At 47.3% G+C, this 23,623-nt stretch overlaps 1 protein-coding gene across 6 annotated transcripts in view; it reads left to right on the top strand.

Annotated features, from left to right (window-relative positions):
* Window positions 1-222: 222 nt before the first annotated feature.
* The window catches only part of LOC147707917 (heat shock factor protein 2-like), a 303,326-nt gene continuing 279,925 nt past the window's right edge, over window positions 223-23,623 (top strand). For all 6 annotated transcript variants that reach the window (XM_086926725.1, XM_086926723.1, XM_086926722.1 and 3 more), the window contains exon 1: window positions 223-374. In XM_086926725.1, the coding sequence (XP_086782851.1) occupies window positions 273-374 (102 nt within the window). In that variant the 5' untranslated portion in view covers window positions 223-272. The remainder of the gene's footprint in view (window positions 375-23,623) is intronic.

Raw genomic sequence — 23,623 nt, 5'->3', positions numbered from 1 at the left:
GTACACCACACGCGTGGTAAAACATACAGAAACTTGGATTATGTTTTATTAACATAACCGGAGGTGCATTTTTTAAGATTCTCTCACCGAGATACGAACACATCACTGTTCAAACATGGCTGCTCCGCTCGCAGCCTCACAAGTTCCAATGCGCTTGCCCGTCTTCTATGTCTCTATAGTTTGTGTTCGAGGTATCTGATGCAGCAGTACTGGGTTTTGATCACATGAGATGAGTTTATGCTGGTAGAGCAGTAGCTGCACCCGAAGAAACAATGTTGAACATGAAGCCCCATTATAGCGTGCCCAAATTCCTGACCAAGATCTGGGCTTTGGTGGAAGATCCCAAGACTAACGACTTCATCTGTTGGAGCCAGGTGCGTGGACAGTCTCATGAGCGCAAAAACTCAATAGCCAGGTGCAGCCGTGAAAGACAACCACTTGAACATAACCTCCTCTCAGAAAAAGTGATGTGCATCAAACCAAACCCAGGCATTCTATCTAAACTTTTCTCGTCCAGTCAAATGCTTGCTGTTGGTTTGTTCAATCCCACACCTTCCTGGTTGAAAACATGGCTTTGAAATTTCAGTTTTTCACACGAAACTTGAGGTCTATTTGGCGTTGTTGTTTTCCGTATTTCCCAAAGTATCCACATTGATATTTTCAGTCTGTTTATATCTACTGTTTTGCATTTAACAAACGGGCATATAATAATATGTAGGACATAGTACGTGACTGTGACAAAGTCACCACATTTTAACCAGCCCCGTGCCAAGCCTCCCCACACTCCAACAGAGAGACAGACCGACAAACACTCTCTCTCCTAAACCTGTTTATTTCGCCCATCTACCACGACCCGAACTACTTAACAATGTGGTGCTTTAACGCAACCGTGTTTCAGATTCCTTATTCAATACAGGATTGGTCTTAATTTCTACAGAGAGGCCGTCCTCGGGTCCAGTAATGGAGGTGGACCTGCTGTTCTTGAGGATAACCTCAGTAGTTTAATTGTATTGTTTCGTATTGGAAAATGGATATAGCGCTTACTACACCTATGTGGTGCACGGAAGCACCTACAGGTGTAGCAAGGTACTTCACGTGGGGTTGGGAGGATGTTTTTCTTGTTTTCTGATCCTATGTGGAAAGTGTTTCCATGTCAAGAGTGAGGACTGGTTATTATTTTAAAGGACACTAAGCATAGCAGTGTGGTGGAAGAAGAGGTGTGAGAAACAGACACACAGGTTTATGGTTTTTATTGTTCTGGCAGCTTTGACCAACTTTACAGGACCCTTTATGTTATTTCTTATGATTATAGTCTGTTTAGCTGGTTACTGCTCTGGGTTATCTAATCTGAGATATTATGCATAATGTTGGTCCTGAACTGGGATGGTTGGAGGGAGAAAGAAGTGGAGGCATCTGCTGGCATCAGCATTTTTACTATTGTTCCATATATGTTCCGGGACACAAGTGAATGTGTGGCAACCAGCCCTAACTTACCATCACAGTCTGATTCAGACGGCTTTCCTACTATCTTAAGACTTATCCCCAGGCAGCAGTTGGATCGGGTACCGGTCTTGGTAGCTCCTGCTCTTAAGATCCTTAGTTGGAATGTTGCGGGCATTTCTAGGAAACTGGACTTACCCGACTGGAATTCCCCAGTGGAGGCTCATTCAATCTGCATATTCCAAGAAACATGGAGTAAGGAGCCTTGCCATAAGGTGGGATATGCAACATTCTTTAAACCAGCAGTTCCCCCTTACACAGGGAGGGGTCGCCCCTCTGGTGGTCACCTTATCTGGGTTGATGTCACGCTTGGGTGTCAAATTCAGCAGCACGAAACCAACTCCCCTGACCTCCTTAGGATCTCACTTAAGGGGCCCAGGAGAGGGCTTACCCTTGACATTATCAACATCTATGCTAGGGGCACCAAAGAAGGGTCTCTGTCCCCCACTGTGGCAGGTTTGGAGGATCTTCTTAGGCAGTGCCCTGGTAGATCTCATGTCCTGGTTGCCGGGGATCTCAATTGTACCTTTGAGCCCCTGGCGTCGGAGGACATCCTGGATACTGCCGACGAAGACGTGAGGAGAGGTGTACCCATTTTAACTATTCAGCCTATCCGGAGGTGGTCACAGCGGGCCGTGCAACTTAATTCCATGGCCCTTGAATTTGGTCTGAGGGCAGTGAATGGGAGGACGTCCTCGGACATTTCCGGAGCCCATACCTACAATAGGCCCAACCACACGTCGAGGATAGATTACATCCTCCTCGACTTTAAGCTCTGGTCTTTTGCCAACGATATGGTAGTCCTTACCTCAGCCGATAGCGACCACACCCCCCTTCCTTGGCCCTGCTCCCCTTGTGGGGTGGGGAGCAGGGAGCACATTTGTTGCTGAGATCAGCTCCAAGCCTGGAGGTACGGCCCTCTAACTGTGGGAGGCGGCTGAGATGGAGTAAAGTAGCTATGGATGGGGAGACATTGATAGCCATGGAGGCTCTTTTAGTAGCTTCCCTGTCTACTTTGGATTCTACCGCCCAGACGAACAGTGAGGTGTCGGGCCTCATCTGTAAGCTAATCAAGTCTTTGGGCAATCTTCTCCTACTCCCAAGTAGGCCTCTCACAGTGGGTGGAGCTAATAGACCCAAGAAACAATCAAGCTGGTACACCAAGAAATGTAGGGTGACAAAATCGGCCTTGATTTTAGCTGTTAAAGGCAAATCCCCGGTGGAGATTAGGTTCGCCAGAAAGGAATATAATCTGACCATCAATGAAGCTAAGAAGGAATGGGAGGATAGGTACTGGAATGATCTAATGGCAGCAAGCAAAGGCAGAGATACTAGAGGCTTTTGGAACTTGGTAAGGGCAAGGGACAGACCAGACTGTTCCCTTATAACGTGTAATATTCCAGCCCATGCATGGCACAACCACTTTCAGTCCATCTATACCTCCAAGGAGGGGGCCTCCCAGGCGACTATTCACAGAACCTTCTTGCTAGCCGACCCCTCGGGAGACACATTGGGTGATCCCTTTACCCCAAGAGAGGTTGAAAGCGTAATCAAGTTGCTGGTGCCCCTAAAAGCAGCTGGGCCCGACGGGATACCGGGCGACATGATGCGCGTGAACAGGAAGGAGTGGGGAAAGCTGGTTTCATCCCTGCTAAACGCCATCAATAATGGTGCACCTGTTCCAGAGTCCTGGAAAGGGGCGGAGGTCGTCCCGGTATTTAAAAAGGGGAGCCGGGACGACCCAGCAAATTATAGGCCCATAAGCCTAATCGATTCATCACAAAAGGTAGCGGGGAAAGTACTACTGGGAAGGGTCCTCCAGTGGATAGATGAAAATCATATTCTATCAGATCTTCAGGCCGGTTTTCGTTCCGGCACAGGGACTATTGAACAGGCCTTCAGATTGGTTCTTTTATACTGGAAGGTGGTGGTGCTAGGCAAGGGCAGTCTTTACTTGGCCTTTATAGACCTGAAGACTGCCTTTGACCTAGTACCACGAGAGGGGTTATGGAGAGTCCTGTCTGAGATGGGGTTGCCTTCGTATATCTTGTCCCTCTTGGTCAGGTTACATACTGATAATTATGCACAGGTGCGATGGGGCAAGAATGGCGAAAAAACTGACAGGATCCCAGTAGAAAGAGGAGTTCGCCAGGGATGTGTGCTTGCCCCCACTCTGTTCTCTCTTTATGTGAAAGGAGTGGTGGAGCATCTGCTAAAACATCCTGCAGATGCACCTTCTCTGGCGGGCAAGCGAATCCCCACTTTGCTTTTTGCCGATGACACCCTCATCTCTAAGACTCCTGTGGGCCTGCAGAGTCTCCTTAACAGTTACCAGGAGTTCTGCTTGCAAAGGGGCCTGCTAATAAACACTAACAAAACAAAGTTCCTGGTCCTAAACCCACCCAAAAAAATGGGCCGCCCCCGGGTGCTGAATTCCGTGACTCTGGAGAGGGTGTCTGAATTTGATTACTTAGACATCTGTCTCTCAGACTCAATGCATTGGAACTCGCACATTCAAAAGATGCTTTTAACCCACAAAAGGGTGGGCGGCGCCCTACTGAAGGAGCAACGCTCCTCTACAACCAAGCCTATTGCCCCAGTCCTCGAGATTTACCAAGCTGGAGGGGTTGGTGCTGCTTTGTATGGGACGGAACTGTGGGGCACTTGTAATCTCGAAGTGTTAGCCAGATCAGAGACCAAATTTTTGAGAGACCTGATGGCTCTCCCCCAGAGCACCCCTTCAGTACCCGTACTAATGGATATGGGTTGTAGATCGATCAAGGATCAAGCCCAAATTTGCCCCCTGCTGCTCTGGGCACGACTGTGGCGAGTGCCCGAGCTGGCCCCATACGCAGAGGCCTTAGCAGAGGTCATGGCTCTGGAGGGCTGTTCCAAGATTAAGTGGCTGTGGGACGTGAAACGGCTGCTAGGAGCTTTAGGGCTTGGGAAGCAAGGACCCCCCCCAGGCAGTTCTGAAGAAGCTTTACTGGAGCTGGGTACTCTGTAACAATTACCTTGATGTAAAACATTGTAAATCCACTGAGGAATTTCTGAAGATGAAGGAAGTGGTGGCCTACGAACCCTATCTTGACACTATCTCTAATCCTATTGACAGAGCTTTGTTTTTTAAATTTAGAGTAGGGACGCTACCTGTAGGTGATTTTACCCCCCGTTGGAATCTTTCTCACCCCCGCTCCTCCTCCTGTGCGACCTGCCCATCACGTGTAGAGACGGTTGCTCACATTTTCTTTGAATGTCCTGCATATGCACGGCCAAGGCAGAGATGGCTTAAACCCCTATGCAGACAGTTAGGTACCCGGCAGTGCAGAGAGGCGCTACGTATTTTAAAATCTGACACCTGTACCCTGTTTGCATGTTGTGTGTCCAAGTTTCTAAAATGGGCATGGTTAATTCGACTGAAAAGACTTTCTGTGACTAGTTAATGCTTGTTTTATCTGTTTTGGCTAATACGATTTTATCGGTGTAAATAGAATGCATTTGTTTTTATATGATCTTAAAATTGTTGTATCTGCTTTAATGATATTTTTATATCGAAATAAAGCCATTCACTCACTCACTATTGTTCCATATATTTGTGTCACTGTGAGAGGCAATGAAACGGTAGAGTGTATAAATATTTGTGACCTGCAATAGTTGGGTAGATTAAAGACTTCCGCTTTGTAAAGTTATTCCATCCCTGTTCGTTTGGTGTTGTCTGTTTTTTATGACTGTACAACCAGTACTGTACTGGACAACCCTCGTAGCAGACATATATTATGTGAATTTAAGAGGTATAAGCTTTTGTGTGTTTGGTATAATTTACAATTGTCTGGTGACCGCTGAGCATTATGGTCTTAGTATTATTAGTTAGTGGCCCATAAATGTAATATATGAAATTGCATTACTATTTTATGCCTCGGCAAACCCTAGTTCAGCCTTTCTTAGCTTACCTGCATATCTAAAGCTGTTTGGATTGTTTCCAAACTGTAAGCTGAATGTTGCGCTTGAGGGTGTGAGTGTTTATTTAGGCTCTGTTGCCCGGGATGCAGTTATCTTGGCAGCATACTGCAAAATTAGTTTCCGGTGTTTAGAACACATCAAGATCACGAGTACATGTTATCAATCTGTTAAACGTAATGAAATAGTAGGTGAAGGTCTGTGTTGAGGCTGAAAGAAATGTGAACTGACTTCAGCAGTATGCTTGGACCCCAAACTGCCTTTCTCTGGCGTGGTCGTAGTAGTCTGAAGAAAAGGTTGGGAGGGTGTGGAGTCAGAGCTATCTACTTTCAGAACAAACATGGTAGACAGCGTGGTAAAAGCATGGTGACTGAACATGTGATTTTTATGAAATGTAGCAACAACTTCAAAGAGATCTGGGTCATTTTATAGGCTATTACAATATTGTTTCTATTGTCAAAGGTGGAAACACTAACTTAGTCGATAGCTTCTCAGATGACGGCAGGGCAGTGGATGATGCCAGCAACGTTTTTAATCAGTCCTAAAGCCACCCTTTTTAATCGCATTAAAGGCTCTGAGTTTGGTCTGTGTACAGAAGATACTTCAGCTTTCTTACTTCGTTTTGAGAGACCTTAGAAGACGGACTTTCGTCTCTTGAAGGCCTCCTCTCAAATTTCTTTAAAAAATTCTTTGGAGGCTCAATAGTAGATGTTGATTCAGAGCGATGTTTCGATTAATGGCCTTCTGTCGCTCTTTTTGAGTTTTCTGTATCCACTTAGGAGGTACCTTCACTCTCATCCCCTGAATCAAGAGTTTCCCTGGCTGCCACCTTCTGAAACCAGATCAGCAATCTATTCTTTCTGTCCTGCAAAGTCTTTGGCTGGAAAGGTTTGGTAGATCTTGCATTTCTTTGCTTTATGAAAGTGATAGTGGCAGTAGATCTGTTTTTGCAGGGATCCGGATCCTCAGGATGTATCCCCAGCTTCCCACAAGTACTACAATGGGTGAAAATACCTTTCTTTGATGTATCTGACATAAAGTTCTTTAAAAGTTTATAGCAAATTATGGCAAAAAATGTTATGAAGTAATCACACTGGTTGAAAAGTTAAAGTCTTGATCGTTTTCAGGTTTTCCTGAAGTGGTTTAAGCAGAGCTCAGGGGAACTCCCTTCACACAACACACAGTTTGATATCGGAAGTATGGTAGCTTCTGAAGGATTTGTGATCAGTGCTGCAATCTAATTGGTTGGAGTTTAGTTATTTTCAAATTATGTGTTAAGGAAAATAAAGCGAATGTTTTGCAGCCTTTGCAGGGTACGCTTGGCATAGTACATTTTTTTTCATTTTTTCCCAGCTCAACGACTCAGTCAGGAAGAGCAAAAATAAAGTGTCCGCTGAAGGCCTGTGTTCAAGGAAGGAAAATACTTAACATAATTTTTCTGGAGCTCAGAGCAATTAATCTAGCTATCAAGACTTTTCTATTGTCTGTGACAACGCGCAGTATCACAATTACAACAGTCACTTCCAATACCAATGTATTGTATTGCCCTATCAGAAGAAATAGAAAAATTTAATTCAGACTTATATCTCTGAAGGCATCGATTTAAACGCAGTATTTAGCCAGGAGCATCTGAGGATATGTACCAGCCCATTCACAAGGCTGTATTGCAGCATCACTCTTGGAAGGCAACCTACCTCTTTCTTCAGCACAGAGTTAATGAGCAACAATTTCTTTAAGCTGTGAAACTCTAAACTCGATATGGTTTTCCATTCTGATAGGGTAGTTCTAAGAACTCAGCCTTTAAATTTTTTTTATTTTTTACCTCCACTAACTTTTGAGGTGCATATTAATAAGTATTTTACTGTACCAGTCTACATCGGTAATGATGTAGAATGTTCTTTGCACTCTTTATACGTTGGAAGGGTTTTACTTTGTCACCTAGAAAAGACAGACAATGAAACCAACTTTTTTTTGCAGTCATTTATGGCATGCTATGTACATGACTTAAACACTTCTAAACAATCCCGTTCTTGCTGGATTGTTTATCAATTTACTCTGTGCTGTCAGTGGACTAATAAATCAATTCAAGATTGTCTGAGGATAAGTGGCACTATGGCCTAGTTAAGAAACACTGCATTAACAGATATATGTGGGGGGCATTAGGGAGCGCTGAATAAGATGGCAGTGTTCTGAATAGGCATTCGTGTATTACTCTGCCCCATGTTAATTGTGAAGGCCGACAATGGAGGACATTTGTGACAGCAAGATTTGCTTGGAGAGGGGAGATGGATGTGGAGAGGCATAACTCCACGTCGGAGGAAGAAAGCAGCCTATCTGCGTGCTGGGGCGCTGCAGTCTGCCTCGGGCTGGACTCTTCGCACACGCAGAGGGATTTGACGGCTGCAGCATGTGGATGACCGCGCGGAAGCTGCAAAGGCCTGGAGGTGTGTAGCCCTTCCTCCCACCCGTTCTCGCCAACACCGATGTGTGACTATTGTGGGGGCTCAGCCCACTGCAACCCGATCACAGTTGTGCAGCTTGGGCCATGGAGGCTTATGTAGAGGTCTGCACACGGCCTGGCTCCCATTTCTTCCACTACCCTGCTTACCCAGTATTGGATATGACATCTTTAACACAACTGGGAGACTTTAATTACCGCAATGTTCCTTACGCTACTGATTAGTGACTGCAGTTACGTGTAGTAGCACCCCCAAACAAGCATTTGCAATGTAATAGGTCTCGTATTTATGCGAGTTCGAGCTATTGGCATTGTAAATGACAGCGCCTTTTATTTATGTTTTGGTTTTTAAAACAAATAAAACACATTGTCATTTACAATGCCAATAGCTTAAACTCGCGTAAATGCGAGACCTATTGGATTGCAAATGCTTGTTGCAGCACCAGGCATGCTGTGAATGGGAGTTTTACTTTTGTATTCTAGTCTACTCCTACAACTCACTACATGCTCAGGGTTGGGGCTGAAACACTGTGGCTCAACTGAATGCCCCTTCGTGTGGGTCCATTTAACAGCTACAAAAATTTTCGTTGTCTTGGATGTTCAGCATAGCCTGGGCATTGAAGTGACAACACTTCTAGGGGTAGTACATTAACCTGTTTACCACGGCCGAAAATCTGCCGCGGTGCGGCGGCTTTGAAGAGTGGGCGGGGCTGTCGGTCAACGGACGTGCGCAGCACTACAGAGGTCGTGCTCGGGAGGGCCGTTGGCCGTCAGAAGCAGCGAACGGGTTAAGTACCCTTAAATTGGGTATTAGTCACACCTCCTAATTAGAGCACCTAGAAATTGAAAAATGTAGTATGTAATTCTTTACAAAAGTTATTATTATTGGCTTTCTGTACCGTGTGTAGAGCTGTCCCCATAGCACTGAAGGAGTTAAGACCTGAAGTGGTCCGTTCTGGTCTTCCAGCATCAAAGCAGTTAAGACCGTAAGTGGTCCTTTCTGGTCTTCCCTGTGTCCTTTACGCATGACTTTGCAATAGGTATGTCCTTCAGAAGCTGTAATCCCGTGCCATAGGCGTGATTCCCGGGATGTTGCAATTATGGTGAGAGAGCCCCACCTATTAGTGTTCAGTGATTAATGACCTGTCAATAATAAATAATTACCGTACCCACTGCAGGGAACAAGCATTACATTGTCTCCTATTGTGCTTACATACCAGGTGTATATGTACCAACTCCGCTGTACTTCTCCCATCGACTTTAGAAGACTTAAACTCTGATTCGGCCCTGTCTGGATTGAAATCCTTGGCCTTCAAATTACTAGAGCTCAGCAGCTACTGAGTTACCTCTCTTGTAACTCGCTGCTTGGAGCTGAAACCGGAGCCATGTGGAAGCACTCCTTGGTTTAGAAGCACTCACCTCGAGCTCCGGTTTCATGCTGAGATGAGGGTGTGAGGGCCTGAGGGCCCGGGGCATACTGCTGCCCTCTTTTGGAAAGGCCCAGCCTGGCTTCTGATGCATACTGCTACAAGGGGTTAGGTTTACAGGCCAAGACGAGATAAAGGATAGAGATAAGAGTGAGCATCGGGGTTGGCAAACAGACGAGAAATGGGACAGGGTATGATGAAGCTGTAGATTTATTTCATAAGTACAATGCGCAAAGGACCCAGGGCAATCAAAGCTGGCTGCCAAGTCAGGAAAGAGTCCAACTGTGTTCTCTCGGTCACATACAATAAAGACTCCATAAGAGAACACAGATTCAAACATCTCAAACATTGTAAAGATACTAATCTAACCTAACAGATCTCTGCCGACAAAAAGGAGTGGTGGGGGCGGGCACACGGAGATAAGGAGACACTGTTGCTGCACGCCGCTGCTCGCTCCCGCAGGCAAAATTCCAGGGAGTGAACCTTTTCAGAAGAGATGGGACATGCACCGACCTTTAGCCATTAGCTGGCTTTGATTCTGAAAAGACACACGCAAAAGCCAATCCATTGAGTGGGAGGAGTCAGACCCACACAGAGTATAAACAAGAAGCCTTGAAGAGTAGCGCATGCGCGCTGCGCTAGGCTCGACCTAAAAAACCTTTGGTGGTCAACTAACACAGAAGCCCCCACTCCTTAACTGATGTGGAAATGTTGTTAGGCCCCTCTGCCACACCTACTTCGAACACTTCACTTGGGGGAGCCGGGTGGAACCGAGGCAGTTCCCTGAATGCCACAACCCAGGTGCTACCATAATATACAAGACTCCGTAGTTATAGCATGATCATTGGTGCCATGGACAAGGCTGATGGAGTGCAGCTCAAGCTCAACTTCAAGGGCAGCAAAAAGACTACGAAGTAGCAGGAATGCTGTGTGGACTCTGAGGAGGATGCTGCGAGTATGTAGATCCAAACGACACTGGAAAATCCTGATTTTAAATCTTTGCTGTTGGAAATAAGAGGCACTTGGCAGCAATGGACCAAAAATTGACTCGCTCGCCCAGCGAATGGATGCTATGAGGGACCGGTTGGGTAAGCAATCCCACAAACTGAACACTGCAGAGAAGCGCATTTCGGACATTGAGGATGACACCACGAACCAGCATTCTAAAATCTGGTTGGAAGTCCAACTTGACATCTGGAAACTAATGGGCCAAGAATGAAGATTTGAAGGCCTGCTCACAGTGTGGTAATGTCCGCATTGTCAGAGTCATAGAATCAATAGACACACCGAGCATGAAAGACTATGTCGAAAAACTTCTAGTAACTATATTTGGGCATGAACAAATCTTTCAGGTGTTTGTAGTAGACAGGGCCCATCACTCGCTTGTCCCCAATCCCATCCTGAACGACTGAGATAAAATTCCCCAATTGGCCTTTGAGAGAAATGGCATTCAGCATGAGAACAACCTCTCCTCCTACCCGTACTTTTCCTACTCTTACCATGATGCCAGAGGTAGATTTATCCGCACTAAGAATAAATTACGAGACATGTGCATTCTGTACTCTGTTATGTCTTGCCGGCCTATGGATTCTGCACAAAGGAAGGCCAATGGTATGTAACCCCCCAAAGGATGTAAATACATTTCTTAAAGGCTTCATAAGACCCAGACATTCTGCCTGGAACTCTGCCTCGGGCTCCCCTGCCAGCCATTGCCTGGATGATGTGGAGTGACTTCCCACTGCATTGTAGTGCTTTCAGGGCGGGGATAGTGGCGCCGAGTGCAGTTAGTTTCTATCATGCACTGCATGCATTGATTATTCTTTTGATCCTATTCCTTAGCAGCTGCATGGCATATTATTATTCTCTCTCGGTCTGATGGGCCCATGATTATAAAGGTTACACCTGCTGTGTGGACTGCACCTACCTGAATGTTCCATTTATTCTAGATTATAAGATATGATCGTAATGGGCAAACTAATGTGATGTATGCAAGACTCCTTTGGCCTACCTTATAGAAATCTGAGTTAGCGTAGAAATGTGCATGCTATGTTTAAAGTTGCATAGGTTATTCACCCTCTTCCGTTATTGGGAAGGAACTGTAATTGAGGCGTTTGGTCTCAGCAGGGGTGGGGAATTGGTGTGCTACTTAAACACAGTTCTAGTATACTGCATACATTGCATGTGGTCACAATTCTCTCCAATACTGACATGGCAGATTATATACGTTTTTTCCATCACTGAGTCACCCAGCGTACCTACACACACTCAAATTACTAACATGGCATGTACAAGGAGTACACAATCCTTGTAACCTATCGTTCCTGACTAGGCATAATATTGACATTGCGACTATTCAGGAGACACATATTCCGATTCCCCCACTTCCAGTTTCGCTTCCATATGGGGCACTTATTGCTATTTTTCCTCCTACTCTGCTAATGCATGGTGTGTTGCCATTCTGTTTAGGAAAGGGGTTCTGTTCCGGCCACTATCAGTGTACGTAAGTCAATAAGCAAGAGCTGTACTCCTAGGGCAAAAACCATGTAAATAGGTTTGTGTTACCCACCTCCTATTGTCCACACACCCCTGTCTGTGATGAGACATGCCATGTATGCTTTATTTTAGTGGAAATATATGTTACACACTCTCCGGTCAATGGCATACACTTATGTACGCACTCACAAACTCACTCAGACACTTATACACCCATTCACATATCCACTTATACATTCAGTCACATACCCACTCAAATACGCATGCACTCACTCACATACCCATTCAGGTACTTATGCACCAACTTGCAGACTTACTCAGAGAGTAACGGGCCCATGTACAGACCCACTCGGGTATGTTCTCACAGACCCACTGAGATACTCATACACCCACTCACAGATCCACTGAGACACTCCTACACATACTCACCAACCTATACAGTCACTTCCACACTTGGTCACAGACCGCCTCAGAGACTTATGGATTCAGTCAGTCACTCATACACTCAGAAACTCACGAACGGACTCAAACGCACTTGGATATACACGCACCTACTCACTCTCCCAGTCAAGGCTCATGCGCCCACTCACAGACCCACTCAGATACTCGCCCTCCCACTCAGAGACCCACTCAGATACTTATGCATCCACCCATTCACTCACACAGCCACTCATAAACCCACTCAGAGACTTTTTTTTTTTTAACCTTTATTTGTAGTACATGCAGTTACAGGTATGGGCCTTAAGAAAATAACAGTACGGAGCTTGCAATCATACACAACAGTTGAAAACAGGATTCGAGAGGTTCATTTTTCAAATAGGAAACTAAAGAAGCGTCGCACAATCGTACTCAGTCCCCCAATAATGTGCAAAACAGGATATCTGCAAACAGTAGTGATATGAAGGAGTCATCGGGGGGGCAAGATATACAAAGCAGGAGAAAGGTAGGCACAGCCCCATCGGGAAACAAGTCTATCCCCCGCCCCTCAACACCAAGCAGATCGCAAAGAGAATGAGTGACGACGACACTGAAAAGGAAAAAAGACTAAAGGGCCATAGAAACAAATATCGATCAAAACCCCACCCCACAACCCCCACCCTGCACACCCGCAGAAGGCCATGGCCTACCCCCCCAGCAGCGTGCCTGTCGCCCTAATAGAGACCCGAAATATAGAAAGATAGAGAAAGAAAGCAAGAAAGTAAGCGGAGGAGGGCCCTCATCATGCCGCCCGGCCCCGCCCTTCACCCCTACACAACAGAAATCACAGGATGGAAATAATACTGTACTGGAGAATAGCAAACCCCGAGCTTAAGCACGATGAGATATCGATCGAACCTATCCACTGCACCGTCTGTCAATAATATTACCAATTGACCATTAACACATCATCCCTGACCCTGTCTGGCAGTGGCCCCGCCAGAAATCCTCTCGGTAATCAATTTAGAGCACAATCCTGAGGGTCCAAACAGTATGAGCGAGTCCGGCTGGGGCGCAGCCATGGAAGAGTACAACAATCCAAGCCCATCAAAGTATAAACAGCAAAGATCCGACAATATCAACGCCGGTCCCGGGAGCCTCCCGAAGCTCACAAACAACCACGCCATCAAGGAGAGGAAAGTCACACAGTCCAGCCACCGCTGCGACACGACCAGGCCAGTCCAAGAGGAGAAACGGCACTCCACATCCAGCTGGACAAATGTCCCAAGGAGACATCCAGACGAGCAATCAAGTCGGCCCGCTCGGGCACGGGAGCCCGATCCTCAAGCGGCCCCCGGTGCCCCCGCGGAGCCGAAACTTCCTCCATGGGCTCAGCAGCAAGTTCACGGCAGTCCCGTGGAATCGGGGCGTGGCCGCCAAGGACGGTGAAACAACAATGGCGTCCATTCTTCCGCCCAAGTCTCGAGCAAGGCAAAGCATAGTATCATGCAAAACTGTTAAGGCAGCCATCACGTCTCGGGAAATGACCTCCTTTGTGTGTTGCGAGCCTCCCGGCCCCATCCGTACATCAGCCTTCCGACTTGGACTCAGGTCGTAATGGAGGGCACCAGCCGCCATCTTGAACCAGCAGGCCCCGTCCCTCCCCAGGGGATGCGTCTCCAGGGCAAACAAACTGTGGGGCAGGCCCCAGAAAGGAAGGCCACCAAAAGGCTAAAGTCCCGGCCGGGCCCGGGAGTCGCCCGCCAATATCGGGGGGAGACCTTGGTTATGCCTATTCAACAAAGTTTGGGGAGGGGGGCAGAAGTCAAGCGCCCCCTCCGACACAGTGCCACCCCACTGCTCCTCAAGGGTCGCCGCCAAGCGGACTGGGTCTTCGCCGCCAGAAGCGGTCTTTCACGTCAATGGCACCCACCGGCAGGCCCCTTATCGACAGCAACGGCCGTTGATGCTAGCGCCGCGGCCGGAGGCCCCGCCGAGGCAACGCCCCGGTCCCATCACCGCGTAGGCCGCGGAGCAGACGGGGACAGTTCTCAGGATCCGCTGCACACCGGAACTCCGGGAACAAACGATAGGTGTTCGTTTTCCTTCTCCCAGCAAAGTATGCCTTCACGGCTCAGGATAGACTTCAGGATAGACGCGTGGGGCGAAAGGGCTTGCGGAGCCGAGCGACTATGCGGCCATTTCGAATGCCTGCTTGGCTCCTCCCCCCCACTCAGAGACTTATGCACCAATTAGTTATTCAATGAAGAGACTCATGATTCCACGCACATTTGCATCCACAGAGCCACACACCCACTGACAGAACCACTCAGACACTCACGCTGCTGATGATAGACCCACTGAGAGCCTCATGCATTCACTCACAGATCTATTCAGCCACTCATGCACCCACTCACTCCCCCATTCAGTCACTCATGTATCCACTCATAGATCCAGCCAGACGATCATATACTTTAAAATGCACGAAGGCACTCCTGCACCTACTCACAGATTGAGGTAGAGACTTATGCAACCAATCACAGACCCATTGTAACACTGATGCACCCACTCATGGATGTACTGAGGCAGTCACACATTTTGTTACAGAAGTTTTGATAGACTGCTGCATGGTCTCATAGATCCCCTCAAATACTTATACAGTGAAGGAGTGATTTAGTTATACAGTTTTGCCTGCAGTCATAGATTACACTGAAAAAGTTATGCACTGTGTTATAGAGATATTAAGGGAGTTGTACATGCTATTATGCAGTCGTTTAGATAGTAACGTATTTAGGGTGTTGGTTATAATTCATTTTGCAGTTATACGTTTTGAATGTGGTGGTGGCATTTGAATGTCTGCATTTGTTTTGTCACGCCGCGACATATTCGCCGTGTTCAAGGCTACCGTTTTCATCACCGTGCCCTGCATCACTACGAAAATAGAAAATCGATTTAAATGGTTGTTTTTATGCAAGCTCACTACAAAAATATGACTTTAAACTGTGCAGTAATAATCCCCTAGTGTCTAAAATACTGTAAAATGTGTGCATATGTGTTTTGCATCCCCTAAAAAAAGACACGATTGTCGCTCTTACCGGAGTCATTGCAACCCTCGGTGTAATCTTGAAAACGAGTAGTATGGTTCAAAACTGTTTTTTTTTTTTACAAGTTGCTACAAATATATGTGTACAAATATGGTTTTAACACAGTGATGTGGTTAGTAATGTGTGTATTGTAATAGAATACATTTTTTAAGTTAACATTTTTTAATGTGGTGGTGGTCGTTGATGTCTGCTTTTGTTTTGTGGTTTTGCGACGTGATCGCGATCATCGCCATGTCGTAGTGGATTTTAAAAATTCCCCCCGAAAAATATTTGTCATGAAAAATGAACAAAATGTTTGCCTCTTGAGTGGCTCTGACAAGAAAGAGCCTTTGTGTTGACAGCTACTGATAAGACTGTATGCAGAGTTTCAGGTTGCTTATAAACACCTTTTTCCCTTTGTCGGTAAAGTGAACTCCATCGCTTCTATGCATTCCATGCTTGTCAAAACGCAGATTCTATGTCAGGACCGGAGGCTCCGATTATGCTCCTCATTTCTTTACTAAAATCCACAGCAGCCAATATTAATCCAGTAAGAAAAAAACACTATAGTACCCATCAATGCTTTATGGCTCACATGATCAACCATAGAGTATCATCATATAAAAGGTCCAGTCACATAATCAGTGTCCTCTTTCTTGGCTGCTGCGCTGCCTTTTTAGTGCTCTTCCCTTACTTTGCATATATTGCTTTGTGTGAGGGCTATCAGTTTGGGAGTTTATAGTGATTTATTTAATGTGATTTCACTGTTGTTTATTGCATGTTTTATTGCTAGTATTCTGATGCCCTCAATGTCGTTTGCCTCTTGTGGCCTGTATATGGAACGGCGCGCTGGTGTGTAGATGCTCCGTTTTAGATTCCCAGCTGTTTGTTATCGCAATGCGTTATTACGCGCATTTCGGGACCTCCGGTGGTGCGCTTTCAGCCCGCTTGTTCACTTTAGTGGAGCAGGAGGAAAACGAGAGTGAGGACGCGCGTCTTCTTTGACGCGCACTCCTCTTTCAATTACCAGCGTGCGGCCGGTACGCACATGCGCGGTGGCTATTTTGCCCTTTCGAGCCACAATTGGGCTTAAAGTGAATGCCGGAGCAGCGCTTATGCTCCTCTGACCCAACAACGGTAGCGTTTTAGGTCAAGCTATTTATAGCTCTGAAATATTGTAGCGGATTCCAAGCGGATTCCTCCCAATGCATGTGATCCATTGAAGCGTGATGCATCGCCAGCGCGCGCTTGGCCTCACTCACATCCCATATGCTTGTTTCCTCCCACTCGCTCGCTCCCCCGCCCCCCCCCCCCATCCGACTTGCAAGTAAGCCTCGCACACCACCAGGCTCTTGAAGTGCGACGCTTCGCCAGCGCGCGCTTGGCCTCACTCACACCCCATATGCTTGTTCCCTCCCACTCGCTCACTACTCTGCTCCCCACCCCAATTCGACATGTTTCACTCTTATGGTTACCTCTTGTTTCGCTCTTATGGTTAACTCTTGCCTGTATCACATCACCTCATTATATATTTTACCTTTCTTTCTCCTGCCCCTGTAACTTCTGCCCTTCATTTCTCCATCTTTGCTTTTCCATGTTTTCCATATTTCCCCTCCTACCAACACTTTCCCCTCTAACTTGGGACTCTCATCTGCCTTTCGCCATTTGTTTCTCGTGGTGTCTCTCCCTTTTGCTTCTCTTACCTGTGTTTTTTGTTTGTTTCATTTTATTGCTAAATCACTCTTTTTTTTCCTTCTTTCTTTTTCCGCTTTGTCTCCCCCATTCTCTTCTCTCTGTTCCACGCGGTCCCCCTCTCTCTTGTCTTCCTCTCCCTTCATCCTCACCTCTGTGCTCTCTCCATGTCTCTCCCAGCTCGCCGCAGCCTCACTACCAGTCTCACAAGAAGAACGAGACGGCCATGGTGATCCAGAGCTGGTGGCGCCGCGCACAGTTCCTCCTGCGTGAATGGTGCCGCGTGTGGGTGCTCTGGCAGTACACCCGGTGCACCGTACATTAACTCTACAACTGTTAGATGAATATTTCTCACTTTACAGCTTGTTTTTCCTTTTGACTCAAATTGGGAGTTATATAATTTCACTGCTGGGGCTGGATTAAGAGTCTTGCGAACAGGGTATTTATTTAATGCGATTTTATATAGCGTGAACATTACCCGAAGGTGTCAGAGTGCTCCAGAGGTACTCCATTACAATTGCGATGGCATACCCTCTGCCCGCCTCATTTAGAGTTGAGCCGGCAGGTAGTTTTCCACTGGCAGAGCCAGATGTTAGCTGTTGTTACGCTCTCCCCCTGAACCTCTTTCCACAATGTATCGCCTTCCTTCAGGCCGTCATGCCTCAAAGCACAGCGCTCTCCCCACCTCCTCGTCAGCTTTCCCGCCCACCCCAACCTTTCCTATCCCTCCTCTCCGCCCCATTCCGTCACAATTTCTCACTTCACTTTTGTTCTGGCGCCACCCAAGATCCCCTCTCCGCACTGCTGCATCTGTAAATTCAACCCCCCCTTCCCTGCCAGGTTCTTCTCCCCTTTCACTTCTGCCCGCTTTTAATTATTTATTTAGTTGCACGCATTGCTTGCTTAGTGGAGCCAGCTTTTTACAAAAATGTGTTGTGTTTGAGCGGCATCCAAGAGCACCTCGCCGCATCTGTAAATTTAAACCACCCTTCCCTGCCAGGTTCTCCTCCCCTCGTGCTTCCCGTGACTGCCCATAGTCCCCAAAGCGGTTAGCACTCCTACAATACGGCCACACAAGGCAAAACCTTCTTCAAACAAGCATTTGCAATGCAATAGGTCTCACATTTACGCAAGTTTAAGCTATTGCCATTGTAAATGCCAATGCCTTTTATTTATGTTTTACAAACAAAAACATAAATAAAAGGCATTGCCATTTACAATGCAATAGCTCAAACCTGCATAATTGCGAGACCTACTGCATTGCACCACTCAATGCCACAGCAACACTCAATCCCACAGCACCACTCAACGCCACAGCACCACTCAACGCCACAGCACCACTCAACGCCACAGCATCACTCCACGCCACAGCACCACTCCACAGCACCACTCAACGCCACAGCACCACTCAACGCCACAGCACCACTCAACGCCACAGCACCACTCAACGCCACAGCACCACTCAACGCCACAGCATCACTCAACGCCACAGGATCACTCAACGCCACAGCATCACTCAACGCCACAGCATCACTCAACGCCACAGGCGCCACAGCATCACTCAACGCCACAGCATCACTCAACGCCACAGCATCACTCAACGCCACAGCATCACTCAACGCCACAGCATCACTCAACGCCACAGCATCACTCAACGCCACAGCATCACTCAACGCCACAGCACCACTCAGCACCACATAATGCCGCAGCATCACTCAGCACCACTGAATGCCGCAGCATCACTCAGCACCACTGAATGCCGCAGCATCACTCGGCACCACTGAAGGCCGCAGCATCACTCGGCATCACTGAAGGCCGCAGCTTCACTCGGCACCACTGAAGGCCAAAGCATCACTCGGCACCACTGAAGGCCACAGCATCACTCGGCACCACTGAAGGCCACAGCATCACTCGGCACCACTGAAGGCCACAGCATCACTCGGCACCACTGAAGGCCACAGCATCACTCGGCACCACTGAAGGCCACAGCATCACTCGGCACCACTGAAGGCCACAGCATCACTCAGCACCACTGAAGGCCACAGCATCACTCAGCACCACTGAAGGCCACAGCATCACTCAGCACCACTGAAGGCCACAGCATCACTCAGCACCACTGAAGGCCACAGCATCACTCAGCACCACTGAAGGCCACAGCATCACTCAGCACCACTGAACGCCATAGCATCACTCTGTGCAACCATTCAACAACTGGTTCTAATATGTTCTCTCAACATTTCAAGCTTTATTACAAATGTCACAAAAAGATGTTAATATTTCACTTCTGTTCTTGGATTTTCATTACAATAAAATACACTGGACATAATCTTCCCAAAAGTTATTTACAAAAGTTTGAGCTATTGCCATTACAAATTACAAAACCTTTTATTTAAGTATTAATTATTAAAAAAAATAAAAGCCATTGTTATTTGTAATATTAATACATCTAAGTCATGTAAATACAACACATATTGCATAACAAATGCTATAGATTTCACGTTTGCGAAAGTTAAAACTATTGGCATTGTAAATGACAAAGCTATTAATTTCACTATTTTCAAAACCAACACATAAATAAAAAAATGTGTGAGTACATGCAATCCTCCTGGGGGAATATTTGCATGCTTTAGTGTGTTAATATGGCTGAGCTTTACTATGAGGAGGACTACTATGAAGAGGATCTCTCGGGGTCCTTGGAACAAGACCTTGTCGAGGCTCTGGACGTAGGAGTCCAGCATTCAGTGAATCGGGCTTTGGTGAGGGTAATAGAACCCCTCAAGCGTCACCTGCGCTCATCTGCCCAACAGCATGGCTGGCTCTCGATCGCAGGCAATCGCCCTAGGGCAGGTGGTAAAGGGGTTAAGAACCCGCACACTGCGGATTTCACCAAATTAGCTTAATCTATGGCTGATCAGGAGCATAATTCTCCCAGCAGGGAAGCGACTATCACAGAAATCACCCAGGATGACGACCAAGATACCTGCTCAGATCGATCCCTGATCAAGAGGAAGCTCCTAGATCCTCAAAGAAAGCGAGGAAAAAAAAAGCATGCAGGCACGCCTTCTGCTCACAAGGTCCTCGACTTTGAACCGACCGAAAATGTGCACCCCAATTCCTCAGCCTGGCTCCCACCCAGGAGGTGGCTGAGTATGTCCAGTCTCACATCCGCCAAGCCTTTGACAAGGATGTACGGGCGAGACTCAGGTCGGAATGCCCCAGGCCTGACCTCGCAGGTAAGGTAGCATAGAACCTGACTCCATGCTTACCTACCTCAAGAAATATTCTAAGGGTCCCCAGAAGGGTTTCAATAGATCTTGGCGGTCATGCCAAGATAAATTGCTGGACATGACCGGACCCCTGACGAAAATCCTCGAATTAGGTTTTAGAGCCAAAGAGTTAGCAATTGATCCTTAAGAACTGATCGGCTGGGCCCAGAGAGCAGTATCCCAACTTGGCAACGCCAATTGTGCGATATCTACAGAGCGTCCTTGCTCTATCTTATTGAAGTTGGACCCCAAACTAGCTGAGCTCTCCACATCTAAGTCGGGTCCCCGGGCCCAAGATCTGCTGTTCGGACAGCCATTCCTTAAGGAATTAACAAAATTCATAGCAACATTCAGTGGTCTGGACAAGGCCCAGGGTCTCTCAAGCGGGCTTTCCGCCCGGTTTTTGGCAGGGCCAGACGATTTCGGGGACGCTCGTTCGGCCGGAGTTATAATCATGGTGTCCCGCGTGGCCAGCAGAGAGGAGGCTATCAAAACTCCAACTCAGATAGCAACTCCTCCTTCAACCCAACCCGGCGCTCCAGAAATAGATTCTGCAAAGGCAGATTTGGAGGCAATTTAGGTGGCCAACAAGATTCCGGACCTACAGGTGAGACTGATTCCCTGTTTTCTAGACAGTTGGAGCACGATCTCTCAGGATACTTGGGTTTTGGAAACCGTGCAAGGGTACAAGTTAGAACTCTACGACTCCCCTTTCCAAGACAGACCCCCTCTACAGATGTCTTTTTCCAAGCACGATCAGACGTTTATCTCTGCAGAAATAGACTCTCTTCTTCAGGAAGGAGCCATGGTGGTTTTGACTCTCCAACCTCTGGGTTTTCTCAGCAATGTCTTCCTAGTGAAGAAGAAAGGGGGTGGATCCAGACTAGTGTTAAACTTAAAAGTATTCCACGCCTGGATAATCTACTGACATTTCAAGATGGGGGCATCCATCTTCTGCGCGATCTCCGACGAGAAGGGGACTGGATGGTCCATCTGGACCTAAAGGACGCGTATTTGTCCATTCCCATATTCGCCCCCCATCACCGATTCCTGCAGTTTCTCTGGCAGGGGGTCTGTTACGAGTACAGGGTTCTCCCGTTCGGCCTTCCGTCAGCACCGTGGTGCTTCACAAAACGTATTCGCCCTGTAGTAGAAGCTCTGAGAGCCCGGGGGTTCGCCTGATCGTCCACCTAGAAAACCTTATTATCATGGCAAACTGCCCCCGGCTAGTGAGTCACACCTCGAATGGACAATCAATCTCTTGCAGAGCCTGGGGTTTATTGTGAACCCATAGAAGTCAGTGTTGATCCCGACTCAATCGATCGAGTTTCTGTTATTCTTAGTCAACTCCCTGACTTGTCAACTCCTTTTACCAATGCCAAAGATCAGGTCTATCAACAGGGAGCTGAGGAAGATCAGGTCTATCAACAGGGAGCTGAGGTTGACTCTTCACAAGCAGACGGTGAGATCCATCACCCAGATCGTAGGCTTGCTGGCTTCTTCGATACAGGCGATCTTCCCGGGTCCCCTACTTTACCGGGCCCTTCAACAGATGAAAATTCGACATCTCCAAAAAGGCCTCGGATTCTCAGAAATGATTCCCCTCTCAGAGGAGGCAAGGCTAGAGATGTTATGGTGGTTGAACCACATGGAGGCTTGGAACGTCCGAGCCCTCTTCGGATCAACTCTGGATGTAGTGATCAAATCCGAACCAGCCGGTGGGGTTGGGGAACCCGTTGCGGCCAGTTGTACACGTGTGGTCGTTGGTCGCTGGAAGAACTCTCTTTACATATCAATTGCCTGGAACTCTTAGCTGGTTTCTTTGCTTGTCGCCACTGAAAACAGATTGTAGAATCCTTCTTCAGATGGACAAAATATCGGCGTGCAGTATGTGAACACGAAGTCCCGAATGTTGGCAGAGATTTTCAAGGACTTCTGGCATTTTTGCCTTCAGAACAGGATTTTGTAGTGGCGGAATATCTTCCAGGTTGCAACAACGAGGTCGCCGATTGGCACTCCCGTCACTTGCAGGATTTCGGCGATTGGAAGCTGCATCCCTAAGTATTCCAAAACTTGAACGACCTTTGGAGTCCCTGTCACATAGACCTGTTCTCGTCTCACCTCAACAGATAGTCCCAGCTTTTACTGTTGGCGTCCGGATCCGGAGGCTCTGGCCACGTATGCGTTCCTACAGGTGCTGCCAACATCCCTATGTTATGCCTTTCCTCCGTGCATGATGATCCCCAGGGTTCTGGCACAAACCAAACGTCATAGAGCAGAACTAATTCTGATCACCCCACTCTGGAGAGCACAGGCATGGTTCCCAGTTCTTCTGGAAATGCTCTGTGTGGTCCCAATCTTTCTTCCACGGTTATGGAACCTGTTGCTGGACCCTCTACAGACTCCTCATCCATTGGTGGAGTCGGGTCAACTTCCTTTGGTAGCATGGCGGGTTTCAGGGACAGATGGAGGGTCCCAGGCCTTTCATAGGAGGCTGACAGATTTATCAACGAGGCATGGTCGGTTTACACCCACAAACGATATTCTTCCTCTTGGAGACAATGGAGTGATTGGTGCTCTCAACGGGAAATGGATCCCTCTAGACCACATGTCTCTCTAGTTGTTAACTTTCTGGCTTCAATAGTGTTTTCAGGCTTAGCCTAAAGAGCAGTGAACAACTTTCAGTCAGCCATCTCCGCAGGGCACATACCCGTGGATGGCAAACCAATTGGTGAGCATCCGTTGGTGTGTAAACTGCTCAGAGCGTCGGGATGGTTAAACCTCTGTGCCCAAAGTATTCACAGTTATGGGATGTTTCTATTGCCTTGAAATTTCTAGAGGCCTGGCCCTCTAATAAGTATCTTTCTCAAAAGCAGTTATCCGCTAAACTGACCATGTTACTCTGTCTAGTTTCATGCAAGAGAGTATCAGATGTTCAAGCCCTAGACTTAGCGGGACTTGGGTTTTCCCGGGAAGTGGTGTCATTCACTATTTCAGGGAGGACTAAGTGTAACACCTCCTCAGTTTCCTATCCGTCTTTCCCCTATAATCCTAAGCTGTGTGTTGTTCAATGTGTGAAAGATTATGAAGTAAGTACTGCTGAATTTCGAGCGGATATGAAGGGTCAGTTATTGATTGCTCTTCAGAAACCCTTTCGCCCAGTGACTCCAGCCACCTTGTTACGATGGATGCGTTGGCTCATGGGCAAAGCGGGTATTGATGTTTCCAAATTAGGGCTCATTCAGCCCGCGGGGCTATGGCATCCAAGGCTTTTTCAGCTGGTGTCAGCTTGTCGGACATTATGAATGCAGCTGACTGGTCTACAGAGAG

The sequence above is a fragment of the Lissotriton vulgaris genome, chromosome 6 (assembly GCF_964263255.1).
Source record: "Lissotriton vulgaris chromosome 6, aLisVul1.2, whole genome shotgun sequence".
NCBI classification, from domain to species: domain Eukaryota; kingdom Metazoa; phylum Chordata; class Amphibia; order Caudata; family Salamandridae; genus Lissotriton; species Lissotriton vulgaris.
This window is presented reverse-complemented; position numbering and strand designations above follow the sequence as displayed.